The following is a 17654-nucleotide window of genomic DNA, read 5'->3' on the forward strand; positions in this document are numbered from 1 at the left end:
GTGTGTAAACAAGGCAGAGATGGTAATAAATTCTGATATATGTAGACCTATAATATATTTGTGTTTCAAATAAATGTTCTAAATACTAAAGACCGGAAATGAGAACACTCTAATCCAGTGTGCTGTCATTGGTCTGCTGCCTCCAAGCTCTCTTTACATACACACACACACACACACACACACACACACACACACACACACACACACACACACACACACACACACACACACACACACACATGCACACACACACACACACACACACACAGCATCCTCTTACTCTCTGCGATGCATCGGCCCCTTTCACTGCTTTTTCAATCTGATGAATTCCCAACGGATGGGAGAACACATCACATTTAAAGCAGTAACTTTGGACTCTTTGGACTTACCGTCAGTGGGAGATTCACATCAGAGCTTCTGGTTCAAACGTGGAACTCAGCTCCACGGGACTCGTGGAACGAATGATGAAGTCCCAACGAGGCAAGGCAACTATGCTGCTGCCCATCGCTCTCTGCCTCAGTAAGGATATTTCTTTAATTGTTGTCTGAATGTGCTGTTGACTATGTGCATTTAAGTCTTCTAGAAATAGTTTTGTGCTGAGTTCGCTCTTGCCTGTCCTATGTTTACTGGTTTTACAGTTTTCCTCATGTGTCTGTCTGTGCACATTCAGTAAGTCTGGAAACTCAGGTTGATCAGAGGAATTCCAGCAGGGTTGATAGAAAAGTAGTTACAGTAAGATAGCTAAAAAAGGATACCATTTAGCTCGTTCTGAAATTGAGGAGCGGCAGGCTTTACAAATGCACTTACCTTAATGAAATGCTCACTGTCCCCTCCCTCATGTTCTGATTTTCTCTCTCTCCTGGTTGTGTGTGTGTGTGTGTGTGTGTGTACATACATTTGGAGTAGCCTACAACATCATGTATTTAGGTGTGAATTCTATTGTTTTTGAGGGTATTTTGAGTTTGGTTTTCATGAATGAAACACTTTTTTACACAGAATTTTCTAAAGAGAATTACACAATGCTTTGCCGTCAAATAAGAATTTATAAAATAATTACAATAATGCATATTTATTAAAGTGAATAGATGATTTTAAAGATGAAATTGACTGCTACTTGTAGTTGCCAATGTTGGCTGGCCTCTGTTTTTTAAACTATGTGGCTAAAAGTATGTGGTCCACTTAGGTCTGTTGCTGTTTTTTGTGTTTTGAAAGCTTAGGACTCTTTAGTTACAATTAAGGGAAATATATTAATGCTTCAGAAATAGTGTGCAACAGTTTGGGGAAGGCAAAGTAAAGCGAGCACACACAGACAATGTTTACATGTGTTAGATGAAAAGACACAGATGTCGGAAGAAAGATCTGCACAGTGATAGCCACCAATACATTCTGCCAATAGTTTGGATTCATAAAGAAATTAATATGCATGTTATTGGAGTGAGGTGTAATATTCACAGTAGTATCCACATACTTTGGCCATGTAGTGCACTTTACTTTTGACCCTGGAACAGCTTATCCAAGGCTGCTGACAACTGGATGTTTCCTCAAACACTCAAACACACTGATTCTGCTTATGCACAAATGTCCTCTATTCCTTAAATCAATGTTTAAATATTCCAGTCAAATCTTTATTTACACCTTTTCAGGAACGTTTCAGTACCTCAACTCAAACTGTGCTCAGAGGGACGTGTTATGTATGAGCTGATCAATGCAATCAGACAGCTCACACAAGGTTTTGTAGTCCCACGCTGAATTAGGCTTTGAGGTTGTATAATCCCTCCAGATGAATGGAATACAACATATTTCTGTATTTGTTTGATCCATCTAAGCACCAGATGGATCATGTCTCTATTAACATATAAACATTGTGTTTCACTCCACAAGATGAAATCCCTGACCCAAAGAATCTAGTGATTGTATTTCTCTCTCATCCCTAACTCATCCCCATGTACACATTCATTTATTTATACCCGTTTATACCCAAATTATCTATAGTGTTTAAATATACTTTTCCTCTTGTCTCTTCCTCTCCACTAGGCCTGGCCCCTATGTGTTTCGGAGCTGCAATATCTGTTTCATGTGATTCCATCTACAAGAGTTTTGCTCAGTGTTTACTCACACTTGGAGACAGTTTGGTGGAAACACAAAAGGACCAGAGCACACAGGACATTGATGCAATCTGCAGGTGTGTGTGTCTGCCCATCACGATGGTAACCATCCTGTAACGCCTTGTCTGTCTTGATACAACTACCCCCTACATTGTTAAAGTTATAATCCTTATAGCTGCTCTAATGATTAGTCATTTTGGCCCTGCTAGTGGCAAGGCGCTAGGGATGCTAGTGTCAAACATGGTAAACATTATACCTGCTTATTATGCTTAGCATGGTCATTGTAAGCATGTTAGCATGCTGCCTAGAGTTTATTCCTGGGAATACAAATACAAACTATTTTGCATTTCCCAAGTAATACAATAATGGGAAAATGGGAAACAGTAGTTATGTTCTTGGTGTAAACCAAATAGGCTGATAAGTACAAAATATATGTTTCACTACAGAAATACATATGTTTTTTACATAAATCCTTTAGAATATCCACAGGTGTTGTCAAATAAACTAAGGCTAAAAAGGGAACGATTATAACTTAATAAAGTAATTTAACACCGGACTGGAAAGTCTGTTTTTTGTTGGACATGGTCAGAATGATGCTTTGTTGCACCTGTAACCACACCCCAACACTGGGATGAAGGGTTAAACATCTCAAGGTCTTTAGTAGTCTTTTCAGCATTTGTTTAGGTGTTACCCATTATCACTGTATTATTGTACCTTACCTGTATCTTAGGTTACTTTCCCACCTGAGCAGTTTGGTCCGTTTTAATTTAACCCTGGATCGTTTCGTTAGATAGTCCCGTTCGTTTGGGGTGGTGTGAAAGCTCATTTGAACTTTGGTGTGGACCGAACAACCGAACAACCGAACTCTGTACCGCTAAAAAAAAAAAAAGAGGACTCAGTTTGCGTCTAAGTGCTCTAGAGTTCGGTTCACTTTAGGTAAGAATGCAATCCGACCCAAATATAGGAAGTGAACCAAAAACCTTGCACACAATTGATGGACTTATATGATTTAAGGGATGATAACTTTCAAATCTGTAAATTGAATTTAACTTAAATTATGAACACACGTTGCTCGTCATCTGTGAAACAACACATCGCTCTCTCATCAGAGACTGCCTCGTCCTTCACTCATTGTCAGCTGCTCATGTTGTTCGCCTCTTATAAAATATTATAAACACTAAAGCAAAACCAGAAAACCCAAGACGTTATAAATTTAATGTTGCTCCATTATTGCTGAGACCAGGGGCGTCATAGTGGGGGTGGAAAGGGGACTGAGTACCCAGGGCCCTCATGTGAGCCCAAAAAGATGCTAGAATGAATAGTTGTGGTAGATGACCCATAGATAATGCCTTTTTACAGGGCCCAGAAGTTTATGCTACACTCCTGGCTAATACCAGAAGTGTCAGCCAGTTTCACTCGGATTTTCTGTCTAATATACCAGCAACTGTTTCTACCGAGTGATATTTGTTTACAATGTTTAGTATGTTTGACAAAGTGCAGTGTGAGTGCAAACCGAACCAAATAAAAAATGCAACAATATTGCAACTTCACCCCCATATCGCACCAAGTCTGTCAAAACCATAAGCTTAGGTGTGAAAGCAACCTTACCTTCATTAGATTTCTACACTGACATCTCCTCATGTCCTGGTTCCTTGAAGGTCCTGGAATGCTTTCCATGTTTGTGCCAACTCAGCCTTGGCCAGCTGCCCTGGAGACGCAGCAGCCGTCTGGGAGTCTTTAAGACAAGAGTCCAGGAAGACGCAGTTCTCTGGAAACCTCTACGACATGTGTGCCAGCCGCACCACCCTCCCACCCAGCACTGTGCCTGCACCCCAGAGCCCTCCCACCTCCGACCAGACCAACCAGGAAACACTGAAAGGGCAAACAAACAAGCACAGCCCCACCTTCAGCACACTGATGTTCCCTGTATGCAGCACCTTACTACTGCTGCTCAGGAGTTAGTTAACCCATCTAAATCTTTTAATCAGACAGGTCGTCCGTGTCCTCCTCCCCCCCATATGATCCAAACACATGAGGGAAAACACTCTTCACAAGTCAGGCTCATCATGATTACATATTGATCCTAAAATAAGGAGTTAAATAATGGATCAAAATGAAACATTTGTTTCAGTGTTTCCGACCTGGAGCGTCAATTTAGGCATTAAATAAATAACAATATGTTGAGATTATCACATGCCTTGCTCTTAGAAGGAAGTTGACAAAGAAGTTACTTTCATTCTGACATACATCTTTAAATGAAGCACACTGGTAGCTGTCACTTAAGCTGAGTGGATGATTGATTGTGATTAAATTCACATTGTGTTCTTTTGCTTGGTCATATTTTATAGGTTGGAGTGAGAAACAGTTAATGTAGGGAGAGAAGAAAAAGACAACTCACTGAGATCACTTAGCTGAAAGACAAATCTCAGTTAATTTATAAGCTATATAACATTTGTTGTAAACACTTGTATTTGTTTTATCACTACTGCGTCAGTAATACTGCATGATATTGTTTTTCAGGACAAAAGAGATTTTAAGGGATGGCAGGTGTTCAGATGTGCTTGTGATCCAATCAGGCGTGATCCAGAGTAGATCATTCTTACAGGGTGTAAATCTGTGTTTGTGTGCAGTTTAATTCATCACCTTGTTTGACCAGTTTAATATCAGAAAATTGAAAATTAGATTTCTGTGTGGGTGCATCACACAGATTCACTGCAAACAGTGTGTGCATGATGTTGCAAAATGACATCACTTGTTTAAACCGTGTCATTTCATTGGACCCCTTTCAGTGGTTTTCCATTGCTTCTTTAATATGTTATGTATGCTTTTTCTTTTCTGAACTGGCATGTGCAGTAACGTTTCACTTCAATCAATTTAATAATTTTATGCATCCCCTGTTTGGCCATTAAAAATGATACGTAACAGAGCACACACAATAAAACACATAGGAATTAATACAATATAATACAAAAATAATTACAAAGTACAAGTACAAGTGCATCCTTTGGAAAGAGGGAGAAAGTGTTTTCCAAGTTCCATCCTTATTACATTAACAGTTGCTGTAATGTTATTTAATGTTGTACAACTTTTCTTTGATACTGAGCTGTTATGCAATCATGCACTGCATTTTATTCACTGTTTTTCACATTAACAATGTATTTACTGTATTATATTCTGTTTTTGGTTATTTGCATTATTCTATTTTTCTCACAGCAGTCTAGAGTGGCACATGCAACACATAAAGAAAGATAAAGATAAAAGATAAAGATGCCTCTTTGTTTTACTCTGATTCTTAACCCAACAAAAACTTAAATGAAAAGAATGCTGACAAACACAATGCAGTTATTTTTCTTTCCGCAACTATTGCTTTTAATGGGTTTTTGTGTCAGGTGTGTGTGTGTGTGTGTGTGTGTGTGTGTGTGTGTGTGTGTAATCTTAATACTCTTAAACTGTTTCATAACAGCAGAATCATGAGCAGATTAATCTCGTCTGTCTTTATTCGTCTACAGTGTAGCAGGTTGCACCTCGAAACCCTTGAAAACAGTCTTTGTGCCCTCAGGGCACGGAGCATAAATTCTCTGAATGGGAAGTGAAAGATGATTGGTTGTGCAGCGTATTGCAGTGTCAGCATTGTCATGAAGTAAGACTTGAACATGACGTGGGCAGGTATGGCATTCAAGATCAGAGGTGATAAGTTCATTACTGCAGCATGCTGAATTTAAGAAGTTATTTCTGCGGTCACTGAAACCTCAGGTGGACATCCAGCTTTATATTCTGCATAAAGATTCCTGTGTTACACTGATTAAATGCCATCATGCAGTCTCTGTAACCCGAAGTTCACAGGTTTAATGGCTGATTTAAATAATGCTGCTTCATACACTTCACAGCTTTAGGTTCATACAGTTGATTTCAGTTGCAGTTTGCACACATCTGTAGTACCTGATTACATTTTTGATCTGAAATTAGACTCTCTGGCTTTGTCTACTTTCAGCAACAGACTACATGTTTAAAAGCCAGATTATAACCCTGATTTGGTCATGACGACAAAACGTGGCAGGTCACCATGGACAGAGAGGACATTCTTTCAAATATGTTGCCATCGTTGCCGCCAGACTCAGTCAGAGCTTTTATAAATTTATATTGATCAGGATTTTTTTTTACGTATAAAATATGAACAAATATGAAAGAATCTAATAGTAGTGTGCCTGTGTAGAACTGTCAACATCTGCAAACATCAGTTGTGTCTATTATCACAGTCAGTCAGGACTTAATAAAATACAGTAGCTGTTTATCTGCACTTTTCTAAAGATAATTATAATAACAATAATAATAATAATAAATTATTATTAAAGACCATGCATCTAAAATTATTTCATTTCATTCCATTTTTAAGATTTTTTTCTTTAATTATTATTATTATTTTTTTTCTTCTATATTGCATTTGGTCTGCCAAAAAAGCAAATGATATGTTGCTCTGGATTCAATTTCTGTCAGGTCTTATATTTTTTAAATCTTCTTTTTGATAATCCATCATTTAAACACATTCTTTAATAATAACATCTAATGATCATCTTGGATAACTTAATTAAAAATTGATAAGGCCTTTAAAAAAAAAGTGAAATCCTGAGATATTTCTGAAAACAGCGCATGCCTGGAGGATAAACTAACTAGGTCTTTGAACTGTCCCCAGAACACCTTGGTGCGCCTGCTCACTCTAATCTCTCTTTGTCGTGCATTTCACTTGAGAAAATAGGCAACTTCATAATGACATTGTTTTAAGGTGCCCCAAAGCCCTTACATTCAATGCCCAGCCGTTGAAATGTTTTAAGATACAGCAAAAGTTTATCTTTCTTAAGAAAGATTTCTCCTGCCGGCTGAAAGTGACATGTAGAACAATATCCATGGGATTTTGACCAGTGCTCTCTAACAGATGGTGTGTAACATCAACCATGGCTGTGATTATGAATTCCATGTGTAGTAGATTGTACTATCCAATCCATATGACTGGGACTTTATTCTCCCAGTACACATAATGCTACAACGGTGTAAGCTACACTTCCCACCATCTATAATGATATATAAAATACAGTATATAATAAATAAATGGCCTTCTCCAATCTGTTTGCTGACTACAAGTAGCTGATCGACTGACATTAAATCTACTATCTATTAAAGATGAGTTTTTCCTCATCTGAATCAAGGGTACTGTATATTACATAATATACATAACGCCGCATTTACTGATTTTCAGAAGGAAAGCTGTTGTAGGAGCTAAACGTCACTGAAATACCAAACTGGCATGTAGGCAACTGTGAGCTCCAGGGTTACTGTGTGTGAAGTGGTTTGTGATCATTTACTGTAACTGAAAATCTATTTGGGAATATACTACTGAACCACAAAATCAACTAACATGATTAGTGCCTTAAGGTGGGTCCTGCTTTATTTTCTTTTTTTTGGTGGCATTTTTGCCTTACTTTGGTAGTTGAAGGTATAGAGACAGAGGAGACATGCAACAGCCAGAATCAGCTACCTTTATCATTAGATACCGGTACGCTTTCTAATTTTGAGGTCCTGATGTCGAAATCTATTTTGAAACATAATTATTTCTTTCATATGCATTTTAAATGAATATGTGCTTATTAAAATTGCCACACAGCAAACCTGGGGTATTATTCCAATATAGAAAAACTGTGAAAAGAGTGGGACTAAGAAGGGGACAGTGGCATATTTTTGTCCTGCAGCGCTCTTGCATGCTGTGATTGCACCAGTGATGTAACTAAGTACATTTACTCAAGGACTGTACTTAAGTACTTGAGTCGTTTTTTCATGCCACTTTCTTGGGGATCAATAAAGTCTCTATCTATCTATCTATCTATCTATCTATCTATCTATCTATCTATCTATCTATCTATCTATCTATCTATCTATCTATCTATCTATCTATCTATCTATCTATCTATCTACTTCTACTCCACTACACACTAACACTTTTGCAAGGCACTATATCTGTGTCACGTTCTCATTAGGGGCTGACCCCCCCTAAAGGTGTGATCCTAGAACCGCCCTGTTACACATACTTATTTTCAATGCAGGACTTTTCCTTATAACAGTCAGTATTTTTATAGTGTGGTATTAAGTATTTTGACTTAAATGATCTGATTACTTCTTACACCACTGCATTGCACATTACTTGAACTATTACGTTTTGATAATGTTCATTCATGGTTTATTTAGGGAAGATACACTTTTGTGTAGGCTACCATCTTAAGCAGTAATCTACTTCTTCTGCACTAACACATTAAAGACAGACTAAGAGAGAGAGAGAGAGAAAAAAAAAAAAAAAAAAAAAAATATCAGCAAACATACTCACCTCAGTGACAAATGTGACACCTTAGAGTGAAATGTTTAATAGTCAAAATGTGTAATTAGACCACGTGAGTCGTGTGTGCGCGGTGTGCGTGTGGGTGTAAGCTATATATGTGCGTGGTTGCCCACTCTGCAGGTTTACTTGTCAAGAAATTCAGAAGAATGAACCAAATAGCTGGACTACTTTGGAAGAGTTAGTTCTGTTGAAAATATTTCTTGAAAAGTGTCAGTTAAAGCTTGTCCTCCCGGTGTTGTGAGTCTCGGAGCTTTGTTCAGGATCATGGAGGAACTGGCCCGGGAGAGCATCAGCCTGCTGGCCCGGTCTGCGTCTCACGCGGACTCGCCGCGGCTCGGCTCGTTCGGCGCGGTGTTCATCATGCTGAAGTCTGCGCTGGGAGCCGGATTGCTTAACTTCCCCTGGGCTTTCCAAAAGGCAGGAGGAGTGACCACCGCCGTCAGTGTGGAGCTGGTGAGGATCAAACACCTGCAACATTTACCAACAGCTGTTGTTAGTGTTTAGAGAAAGTGTTATTGTGCACATACAACGCCAGCATGAATACATAGCCTACAACAGCCTACTTTTATGGGATTATTGTGAATGAATGACCTATAGGCTCTTCAGTGGCTTTTGGGGGGTTAGTTTGGCAGTAGCCTACAGACTGTGCATGTATAGACTCCCCACCCCTCAGTTTCTCCCTGGTGTGAAAGAGGCACATCTTTTTCACAGGTGAACTCTAATGAAGCTTCCATTTTAGGTGAGGATCTGAACTTCCATTGCACTGCAGCAAAACGTGTGTGTGTGTGTGTGTGTGTGTGTGTGTGTGTGTGTGTGTGTGTTTGGCATGGATGGATGGATTTACATTAGGACTTTCCAAGAATGGGCCCAGGGGCCCAAGAGATCAGGGGAATCCTCTGATCCCATTGAAATCATTTTCCTGTTTATTTCCCCTATAATACAGCTACAAAATAAATTTAACTGACATTAAAATAAGCAGAATAATCTTTGCTCCATGAAAATATAACTTTCAACATGTGCCCTCCGGGGCCCCATTGTCTAATAATCCATTCATGGTGTGTGCATGTGTGCGCGTGTGTGTGTGCCCTTCAGGTTTCACTGGTCTTCCTCATCAGTGGTTTGGTCATCCTCGGCTATGCCTCATCAGTCAGCAGACAGAAGACGTATCAGGACGTGGTGAGAGAGGTGTGTGGAGGAGCTGTGGGTCAACTCTGTGAAGTCTGTTTTTGCTTCAACCTCTTCATGATATGTGTCGCCTTCCTTGTGGTAGTGCAGGACCAGCTGGAGAAATGTAAGTGCTGAATAAAGTTATTTTCACGATGTAGTCTCTCTCGCTTCTTACAATGGACCACTAGGTCAATGACTAGTTTACAGGCTACTACCTTTATTTCCCCCTTGCCTTGTAAAAAAATAAAAAATAAAAAGCTGTTCAATCCTTTTTTGTGGAGTTTCAGTCGGCACCATCAGACCTGTAGCAAACATGGTCTTTTTCTGCTAGCTACAGCAGAGGAAGCTCATGTCTCATATTGGGCAAGTATCAATGGTAGCAGAAAATGAATTGAACTTGAAGTTAATTCATTATTTTTAATTGGTTAGTTTATCCATCGCTTATCTGTGTCCTGGTCACATTCATGTGATTAATTATATCATTAGGAATTATTGTATTTGATGTTATATAATAATTGATAACTATGGGCCACATTGTCCCAACTACTTTGGACGGTATGGCTGTTAAACAGGTATTCATTTCCTTTCTAAGTGATAATAAAAAGGTCTTATGAAGATTTAGAGTTTATTTAAAGGTCTGTAGATTACAGGCAACTGCATCTTATTACAAATATTACATCTCCAACCATGTTCGTTACTGACTTAATGTTCTATTCTGTATAACACCTTCTGCTTTGTCTCTTAACTTTTGTCCACACTTACTCTGGCTTACCGGATGCACACTGCTGGGATAAAGCCTGACGTCCCTCCCCTTCCACTATCTCCGCTAACTATTTTGCAAGGGCACCATCGCTGCATCTGGGGCTTAGCGCCGACCAGGGCGATTGTTATTGGTTTAAAGAAATACGAACAAGCCAGAGTTTTTTTTCTCTCTATCCCAGAATAGAAAAGCAGTGTAGCCAGATCATACTCCAGCACTGACACAGCGCTGTGGAGATAGGTTTGGCAATGCGAGACTAGTACACACTAAACAGCCGTTATGGCACAATCATCTGTCATAAATAATAAAATTATTTGTGCCTGTGTTGAAGCACAATGTTTTCATGTTATCAAGGTACCTGAGTTTGTGATAAATTTAACAGCCATTTCCAATGTCAAAAAATTAATCTCTCTCAGATCACAAATCATCCGCACTTTAATTTCCATTCTTGCTAGAATTAGGTTAAAACATGTGACTGGGAGTAGAAATGTTACCCTTTTTTTCCCTTTGTCATTTTGACAACAGAGCATTTGATTGGATTTACAAACACACCCCTTAAAAAATCCATTTGATAAGAAATTCTACACAGAGCACAGATCAGATGGACGGGCACTTTACTGTAGTAAGATAAAGTGCTTTATAAAGGTTCTGTTTTTATACTTTATGTTAATCCACCAACGTTAAAGCATTTATGTTTCAGCCATTAAAATAACATAAACCAGACTGTTTAGCAGCATGCAAAATGTTAATACACCTGTACATGATTTGGTGAGCATGCACACTATTATATTACTACTATTCTTATGTCTTCATGTTGCAGCAGATAAATTATGACTTTTGACTCTGGTTTGTTCTCCTTCCAGTGTGTATTTCTTTTTATCAGGCGGTGACTGGGTCCAGTGAGGGAGAGATGCCGTATCACTGGTACACCGACCAACGATTTGCCCTCTTCATCATGTGCCTCTTCATCATACTACCCCTGTCCATCCCAAAAGAAATCGGCATCCAGAAATACACAAGGTATACAGCACTTATCTGTGATCAGAATGACATCCAGCTGAGTGTAAATTGTTATGTGATTTAACTGTTTTCACCTCATGCCAGTGTGTTGGGGACGCTGGCTGCTACGTATCTGTGTGTGGCAGTGATTGTCAAGTATTACCTGATGGAGAGCCACGTTGCTATAATAACTCCAGAGCACAGCCAAGGGTCAGTAACACTGTTCTTGATGGATGCATGTGTGTGTCTATCATTGGCTTCTCATTTTATACAGCTGTTGTTTTGTGTGCATCAGTAAAAAAGTGTGTGTGTGTGTGTGTGTGTGTGTGTGTGTTTTTCAGTGTAAGTTCGTGGGGTTCAATGTTCAGTGTTGTGCCGACCATCTGCTTTGGCTTCCAGGTAAGATCACCTTCAGGCTGGTTTTAAGTCTGACAGTAGTCAGTGTGATGCTTAACATTCAAGTGGTTTAATATAGACTTAATATTGTCCAAATAAGAAAACACAAAGAAATGTAAAATCACAAACCAACCAACAATAACAGACACCCGAACAAGCATGTGGAGCATGAGGAAATATTTTTTATTTTTACTGTCTGTAGTGCTTTGGTCTGAATGCTAATAGCATCGGAGGTCTTTGCTCTCTTCCAAGTTTACCTGTCATAATATAACTGTCAGTTTCTGACTGTAGAATATTTTTGAGCAATACATGCAAATGCCCAACTTAGAAATGCAAAGTAACACTTAAATGGGTTGCAAAAGCAAGAAAAACAAACCAAAATGCAAACATTAAATCTGACACTGATTTTGGATGCAAGTCACATTTATTTGCATTCCACATATTAGCTTTATGTCATATTTTCTAATGACAATATTTCGGGTTATTGTTGGTTGATCTGTGATACCATTTAGTGCTATGTGCACTTCAGAATTTGCTTCTTTTTATTTTTTTTTACCTATCTGCTTTTCATTGTCAATGCTAGGAACAGGAAAATGACAGAAAAAAAGTAAATAATAAAATTAAAAAGTGATCTCCAGGAAGCCTTATGGTAAAAGTGCTTACTGCATAGGGGTGGGGGACAAAATCGATACAGCATAGTATGGTGATATTTTCCGTGGCAGTACTGTATCGATACACAGACACCAAGTATCGATCTATTATTATATATGTGTTGGTCAGTTTGTCTGCTTGACAATCCCATTTTGCAGCAATAAAATTGAAGTGAGATGAACAAACAGAGACATTTATCTTTTTAGATGTTGACAAAGTTTCCTTTTGGGGACATCATTTGAAATTGGGAAAAATTTGAAGTTGGAAAAAAAGGTAATAAATAGCAATATATCGCAGAATATTACAATATGTTTAAAATTGCAATAATATGGTATCCTGACATAAATATCGTGATTATATCATATCGTGAGGCCTCTGGTGATTCCCACCCCTAATACTGCATAATCCCTACGTCCACGGTTCAATTCCTTCTGGCTGCTGCATATCATACCTCTCTCTCTCTCTCTCTCTCTCTGTGTTTTTTTTTTTTTTTTTCTCTCTCTTTTTTTTTTTTTTTTTTTCTCTCTCTCTCCAATCCCTCCTGTCTATACACTGAAAAAAACACTATTAGATAATTTCCACTTATGTTGTTAATGCCAGTGCACTGAGCAATATGTTGATTTTTGGGGAACTGTACTATTTTTTCCACTTTGTCAGAATGTTGCCTTTTTAATGTATCTACTTGCACAATAAGGACATCTTAATGTGAGCTTAGCCTTGGTTAGCTCACTTGCTGAATGTCTATTAGATGAGTAGCAAGTAGGGAAATACTCTTTCTAACCTTATGCAAAGATGGCTAACTGGCCCAACTTAACTATGTATTATAATTTCTGCATTTGTAAAGATGCTAATAAACTTATAAGAAAATAAGACCATATTAAACTTTTGACTAACTCCTGTTTGCACATGAGACAGATGTCAATACATGGATCCCATAGAAATCCATGTATTGATATAATCAATGTTCCAAGATACTCTCAAAAAACTACAAAAAAAGCAACCATGACTCTGGATACCTAAATAGGACATACAGAGGAAAAACAAAGTAACTATCTCTGATCCCCGGAAACTATTGTTAATTATCAATTTGTGTGTGTTTGCAGTGCCATGAAGCCTGTATCGCCATCTACAGCAGCATGGAGAACCAGAAGCTCTTCCACTGGGTGGTCATCTCTGTGGTCTCCATGTTTTTCTGTTTACTCATCTACACTCTAACCGGTGAGTTCACCTCTAAAACGTCAACCTCAGAGCATTATGTGCTTACATAAAAGCCGATCAACACGTTCACTCTCTCCATCTCCAGGTGTGTATGGCTTCTTGACGTTCGGACGGGCGGTTGCCTCCGATATTTTGATGTCATATCCAGGAGATGATGTGGTCATAATCATTTCCAGACTACTTTTTGGAATATCAATCATCACCATTTATCCTATTATTCTTCTTCTGGGGAGGTGAGCGACACCAGAGTTGCTTTGTTTTGTCTTGTCTGGGGTTTTGTGTGTGTTTCAACATGTTGTATGAATGTGTGTGTGTGTGTGTGTGTGTGTGTGTGTGTGTGTGGAACAGATCTGTCATCCTGAACCTGACGCTGCGTATTCAAAGACGTCGTTTGGGAATCGTCACTCATTCATTTGAGAGTCGCTGCAGAGTTGTTCTCACTGTGATCTGGATCACCATCACTCTTCTCATTGCCATGTTTGTCCCTGACATGGGGGACGTCATCAGTGTCATTGGAGGAATCAGTGCCTTCTTCATTTTTATTTTTCCAGGTATATAAACAACCTTAACTTTAATATGTGTATGTATATGTGTTTTTAATTACATAATGTATAATGTATGGCTTACATTATTCATATATTCAATCTATTTTATTATTAGCTTGTCAGTCTCCTGTCAATCTCTTTGAATTGGACTAACCTGTATGGAAGGTGCTATACAAATAAACCCATAATCGTGACACAGTAAGGTAACCTGTCGGTGTATGTGTTTGTGTGTTGCAGGTCTTTGCTTAGTGTTCACAATGCAAACTGAATCTGTGTCTCCAAGAGTCAGGTGAGTGAGAACTTACAGACTTGTATGAGAGTTTAATGAGAATGCTTTATTTTACAGGTCCATACTTTTCTGAATTATTTAATAATTTCCAAGAAAGAGAGAATTTTCCTGGTAATAATCATTTAATTGGTGCAAATTATAGGGACAATAGAGACGTGTGGTTAACTGATACACTTCCAGTGAATTAATTCCAACTGCTGGTGTTACCAAGAGAGTATTTTAGTCACTTCACAGCCGACAGATAATGAATGTATAATGAATGAATATTTACCTGGGTATATTATTATTTTCTCTATAATTAGTACCATATTACTTTTTCCGTGACATTCCTAGAAAATTATTAGGAAGGGGGTTACATAAAAAACTGTTGCTGGTCATACAAACATGGCAAGCGGTCACGTCCTGCAGAGTAAATATTACAAAAGAGATGCAAGTTAACAGTCCACAACAGTGTATGCTGATCATTCATCACTGCAAGTTGAACTGGACTGCGTTGTCTCCAAAGAAAGAAAGGAAGAAAGAAAAGTGTCCCTTATTTTGTACAAATGGCTTGTCTTTGAAGAAAATGAAGGCCTCTATGGGCATTCCTTTCCATTTGATCCATTGTGTTATAACATGAGGATGTTTGAATAAAGGAAATAATGATAAATAATTATGAATTAATGTTAAGCCTAATAACTTGCTGTTAAAAGACATCAGTACTGGTCTTTTTCTTGATGTGCCTGATTTCTTGCATTGCAGGGTGATTTTAACAGTTTGGGGAGTCATAACCATTGTAGTTGGAGCCTTTATCTTCGGACAGAGCACAACCATCGCTGTCATGGAGCTTTGCCACAAATTCTGAATTACACACAGTTATCATATCACCACTACATTATCTGCAGCAGCTGCTTCAAGGTGACTTTGCAGCACTTTTTGCACAACTGAAATTTACAACTGCATCTGTAAAGGTGGTTTTTAGTTGTACATATGATCCTTATCAAGGTTTTACACAAACTGGATATAGAATATATTTACTATGTGAGAAAGTAATATTTATGTGTGTATGATTGTTGGAATATTGGATTTTAATTGATTGTTAATGGACAAGTATATAAAGTCAAAGAGAAGAATGCATTGTTAGGTATTTAATTGCTAAGTATATGTAGAAGTAATATTGTTTGAATATATGTATCTGTTTTATTATTTAATTTGGTCTGCCAATAATATACTTATAGTATATTAAATGAGAAATCACTAATAAGTGTTGCCTCTTTGAGTCTTCATCTGTACTTTCACACCCTGCCAGGGGGCAGTGTTGCACTACTGAAGCATTATTTATTTATCTGCATAGTCATATGTGTGGAACTGCATTTTGGAAACACAAACAAGAGAAAAAACAGTTGTTATCACTGTTATTTTGGTCCGAGGGATCATTTTGACAAGAGAGTTTATATCAACTAAGCAAGGCAATTCTTTTTTAATGTACACAGATGGGTTTTATGCCCTTGAATGTTTACATCTACTATGATGATAAAATGAGTCAATAATATTAAGATTTCTTTCTTTCAAGTACGTGATTCTTATCCTTCTGCTGCATTTTTCCATTCTTTCTCCCCTGACCTCTACATACACACATTATATGAGTGATATAAATCTGCAGCTTTCATTGAGCACAGATTGATGGCTGAGGTATGCTGAATATCACTTTATTTGTTTATTGTTTATTGACTTCAAGCTCAAAGGAGTTATGGCATGCTGCCTGTGAGCGTGCATGTGCTCACATGTGTGTTAATGTATGAGTGAGTAATGATTTACAGTAAATCCAGAAAATGGGCGCCATATCTGTGCCTTGAGGGATCTGTTTAAAAGCAATATGTTAGACATGCTAACTTCACGTACTTATCTGTCCAAACAGACACAGTAAGAACTTAAAATAGACCATCTAGAAACACACAGCAGCTCCTTATAGACGCTTCAGCTATATTTGTGTCATCTCATGCAGCGTTAATGTCCTTAAGGGAAAACCTCAAACTGTGATACTCTACTTGTGTTTAGCTCATGGGATTATATTTCAACCTGCTGCCCAAATGACTAAATAAATCCACTAAATGCAGGAAAAAAAATCCTTGAAAATCACACGAACTCCTTGAAACCTACAGCTGCACTCTCTGTCAACTGGCCCACAGATTTGTAAATGCAACTCAGCAGTCCTGGGAGCTACCAAGAGCTTAGCACTTCAGTTCTCTCTCTGATTAACTCATTTTATACTTTTATGACCCAAAAATGAAATGGCTTTCCTTTCTCAGTTACTGTATGACTTTACATCAACCATTCGTTTAATCCCCCCAAAAGAAAACTAATAGTATAAAGCCATATACTCTGTGAGCCTCGTACTTAGGCACAGATGTCAGGATACAATGGCGGACCCAAATGCACGACTCAGGAATCAAGGATAAAGGTAAGTGGTTTATTGCTCCAAGAACAATGCAGGCAACGGTACAAGTCCAACAGACAGGTGACGTGGTCGATAACAGGCGATAATACAGGCAACAGTACAAGTCCAACAGGCAGGAAAACATGGTTGATAATACAGGCAAAAGGTCTGGATACACTGGGAAACTAAACGAGGGAACGCTGGAAAGTGAGTCACACATGGAGCTACCACAATCTGGCAGGGAACAAGTGAACACAAGGTGAGTATATATACACGGGGAGGGGAAGACAACTAGACACAGGTGAATAACATTAGGGCAGAGACAGGTAATAAAAAACGGCGGGAAACAAACAAAGGCATGAAGACAAGTGAAGTGAATGAAGACAAACAGTGGATTTCAAAATAAAGCAGGAAATCATGGAAACAAACAGAAAACACAATAAGAGCAGAGGCAGACGTGACAACAGTGGTGATTTCAGCTAACGTCAGCATGCACAATGGTGCCATGCCATTGGTCCAATGGCCCATTATTCCGAAACCCCAATTGTTGAAAAACTTCCCATTGGACCGAAAGCCCACAGTCCAATGGCCTGTTATCTGGAAAACAAAAATCCTCTTTAGGAGTCATATAAAGTCATACTTTATGATTTATGTTATGATTGACATAATGATGACAACAGAGGTTGGAAAAAAGTTAGGCCGACAGTCACTGAACTCCAACAACTC

General features: G+C 38.4%; 2 protein-coding genes across 3 annotated transcripts; both read left to right on the plus strand.

Moving 5' to 3' along the window:
- Nucleotides 1-250: 250 nt before the first annotated feature.
- nrn1lb (neuritin 1-like b) lies at nucleotides 251-5439 on the plus strand. 2 transcript variants are annotated; one of them, XM_039795523.1, is made up of 3 exons: nucleotides 253-519; nucleotides 2035-2182; nucleotides 3764-5439. In XM_039795523.1, exons 1-3 carry the CDS (start codon nucleotides 462-464, stop codon nucleotides 4065-4067), a joined length of 510 nt encoding a protein of 169 aa, XP_039651457.1. In that variant the 5' UTR covers nucleotides 253-461; the 3' UTR covers nucleotides 4068-5439. The 2 variants fall into 2 exon arrangements, with proteins under 2 accessions (XP_039651458.1, XP_039651457.1); XM_039795524.1 differs by lacking the exon at nucleotides 2035-2182 and having other exon boundaries at nucleotides 251-519.
- Nucleotides 5440-8461: 3022 nt separating this feature from the next.
- Nucleotides 8462-15704, plus strand: slc38a8b (solute carrier family 38 member 8b). Its single transcript, XM_039795760.1, has 10 exons — nucleotides 8462-8940; nucleotides 9580-9778; nucleotides 11278-11434; nucleotides 11519-11623; nucleotides 11755-11812; nucleotides 13564-13678; nucleotides 13764-13911; nucleotides 14027-14229; nucleotides 14461-14512; nucleotides 15254-15704. Exons 1-10 carry the CDS (start codon nucleotides 8752-8754, stop codon nucleotides 15354-15356), a joined length of 1329 nt encoding a protein of 442 aa, XP_039651694.1. The 5' UTR covers nucleotides 8462-8751; the 3' UTR covers nucleotides 15357-15704.
- Nucleotides 15705-17654: the final 1950 nt, after the last annotated feature.

Source organism: Perca fluviatilis, chromosome 3 (genome assembly GCF_010015445.1).
Source record: "Perca fluviatilis chromosome 3, GENO_Pfluv_1.0, whole genome shotgun sequence".
NCBI lineage: Eukaryota > Metazoa > Chordata > Actinopteri > Perciformes > Percidae > Perca > Perca fluviatilis.

Excerpts from the sequence above, each read along its gene's own strand:
- nrn1lb (XM_039795523.1), top strand. The coding sequence starts at position 462 with ATGATGAAGTCCCAACGAGGCAAGGCAACTATGCTGCTGCCCATCGCT. Across the intron at positions 520-2,034 it reads GCCCATCGCTCTCTGCCTCA|GCCTGGCCCCTATGTGTTTC; the intron begins GTAAGGATATTT and ends CCTCTCCACTAG. Across the intron at positions 2,183-3,763 it reads GACATTGATGCAATCTGCAG|GTCCTGGAATGCTTTCCATG; the intron begins GTGTGTGTGTCT and ends GGTTCCTTGAAG.
- slc38a8b (XM_039795760.1), top strand. The coding sequence starts at position 8,752 with ATGGAGGAACTGGCCCGGGAGAGCATCAGCCTGCTGGCCCGGTCTGCG. Across the intron at positions 9,779-11,277 it reads GCAGGACCAGCTGGAGAAAT|TGTGTATTTCTTTTTATCAG; the intron begins GTAAGTGCTGAA and ends TTCTCCTTCCAG. Across the intron at positions 11,624-11,754 it reads ACTCCAGAGCACAGCCAAGG|TGTAAGTTCGTGGGGTTCAA; the intron begins GTCAGTAACACT and ends TGTGTTTTTCAG.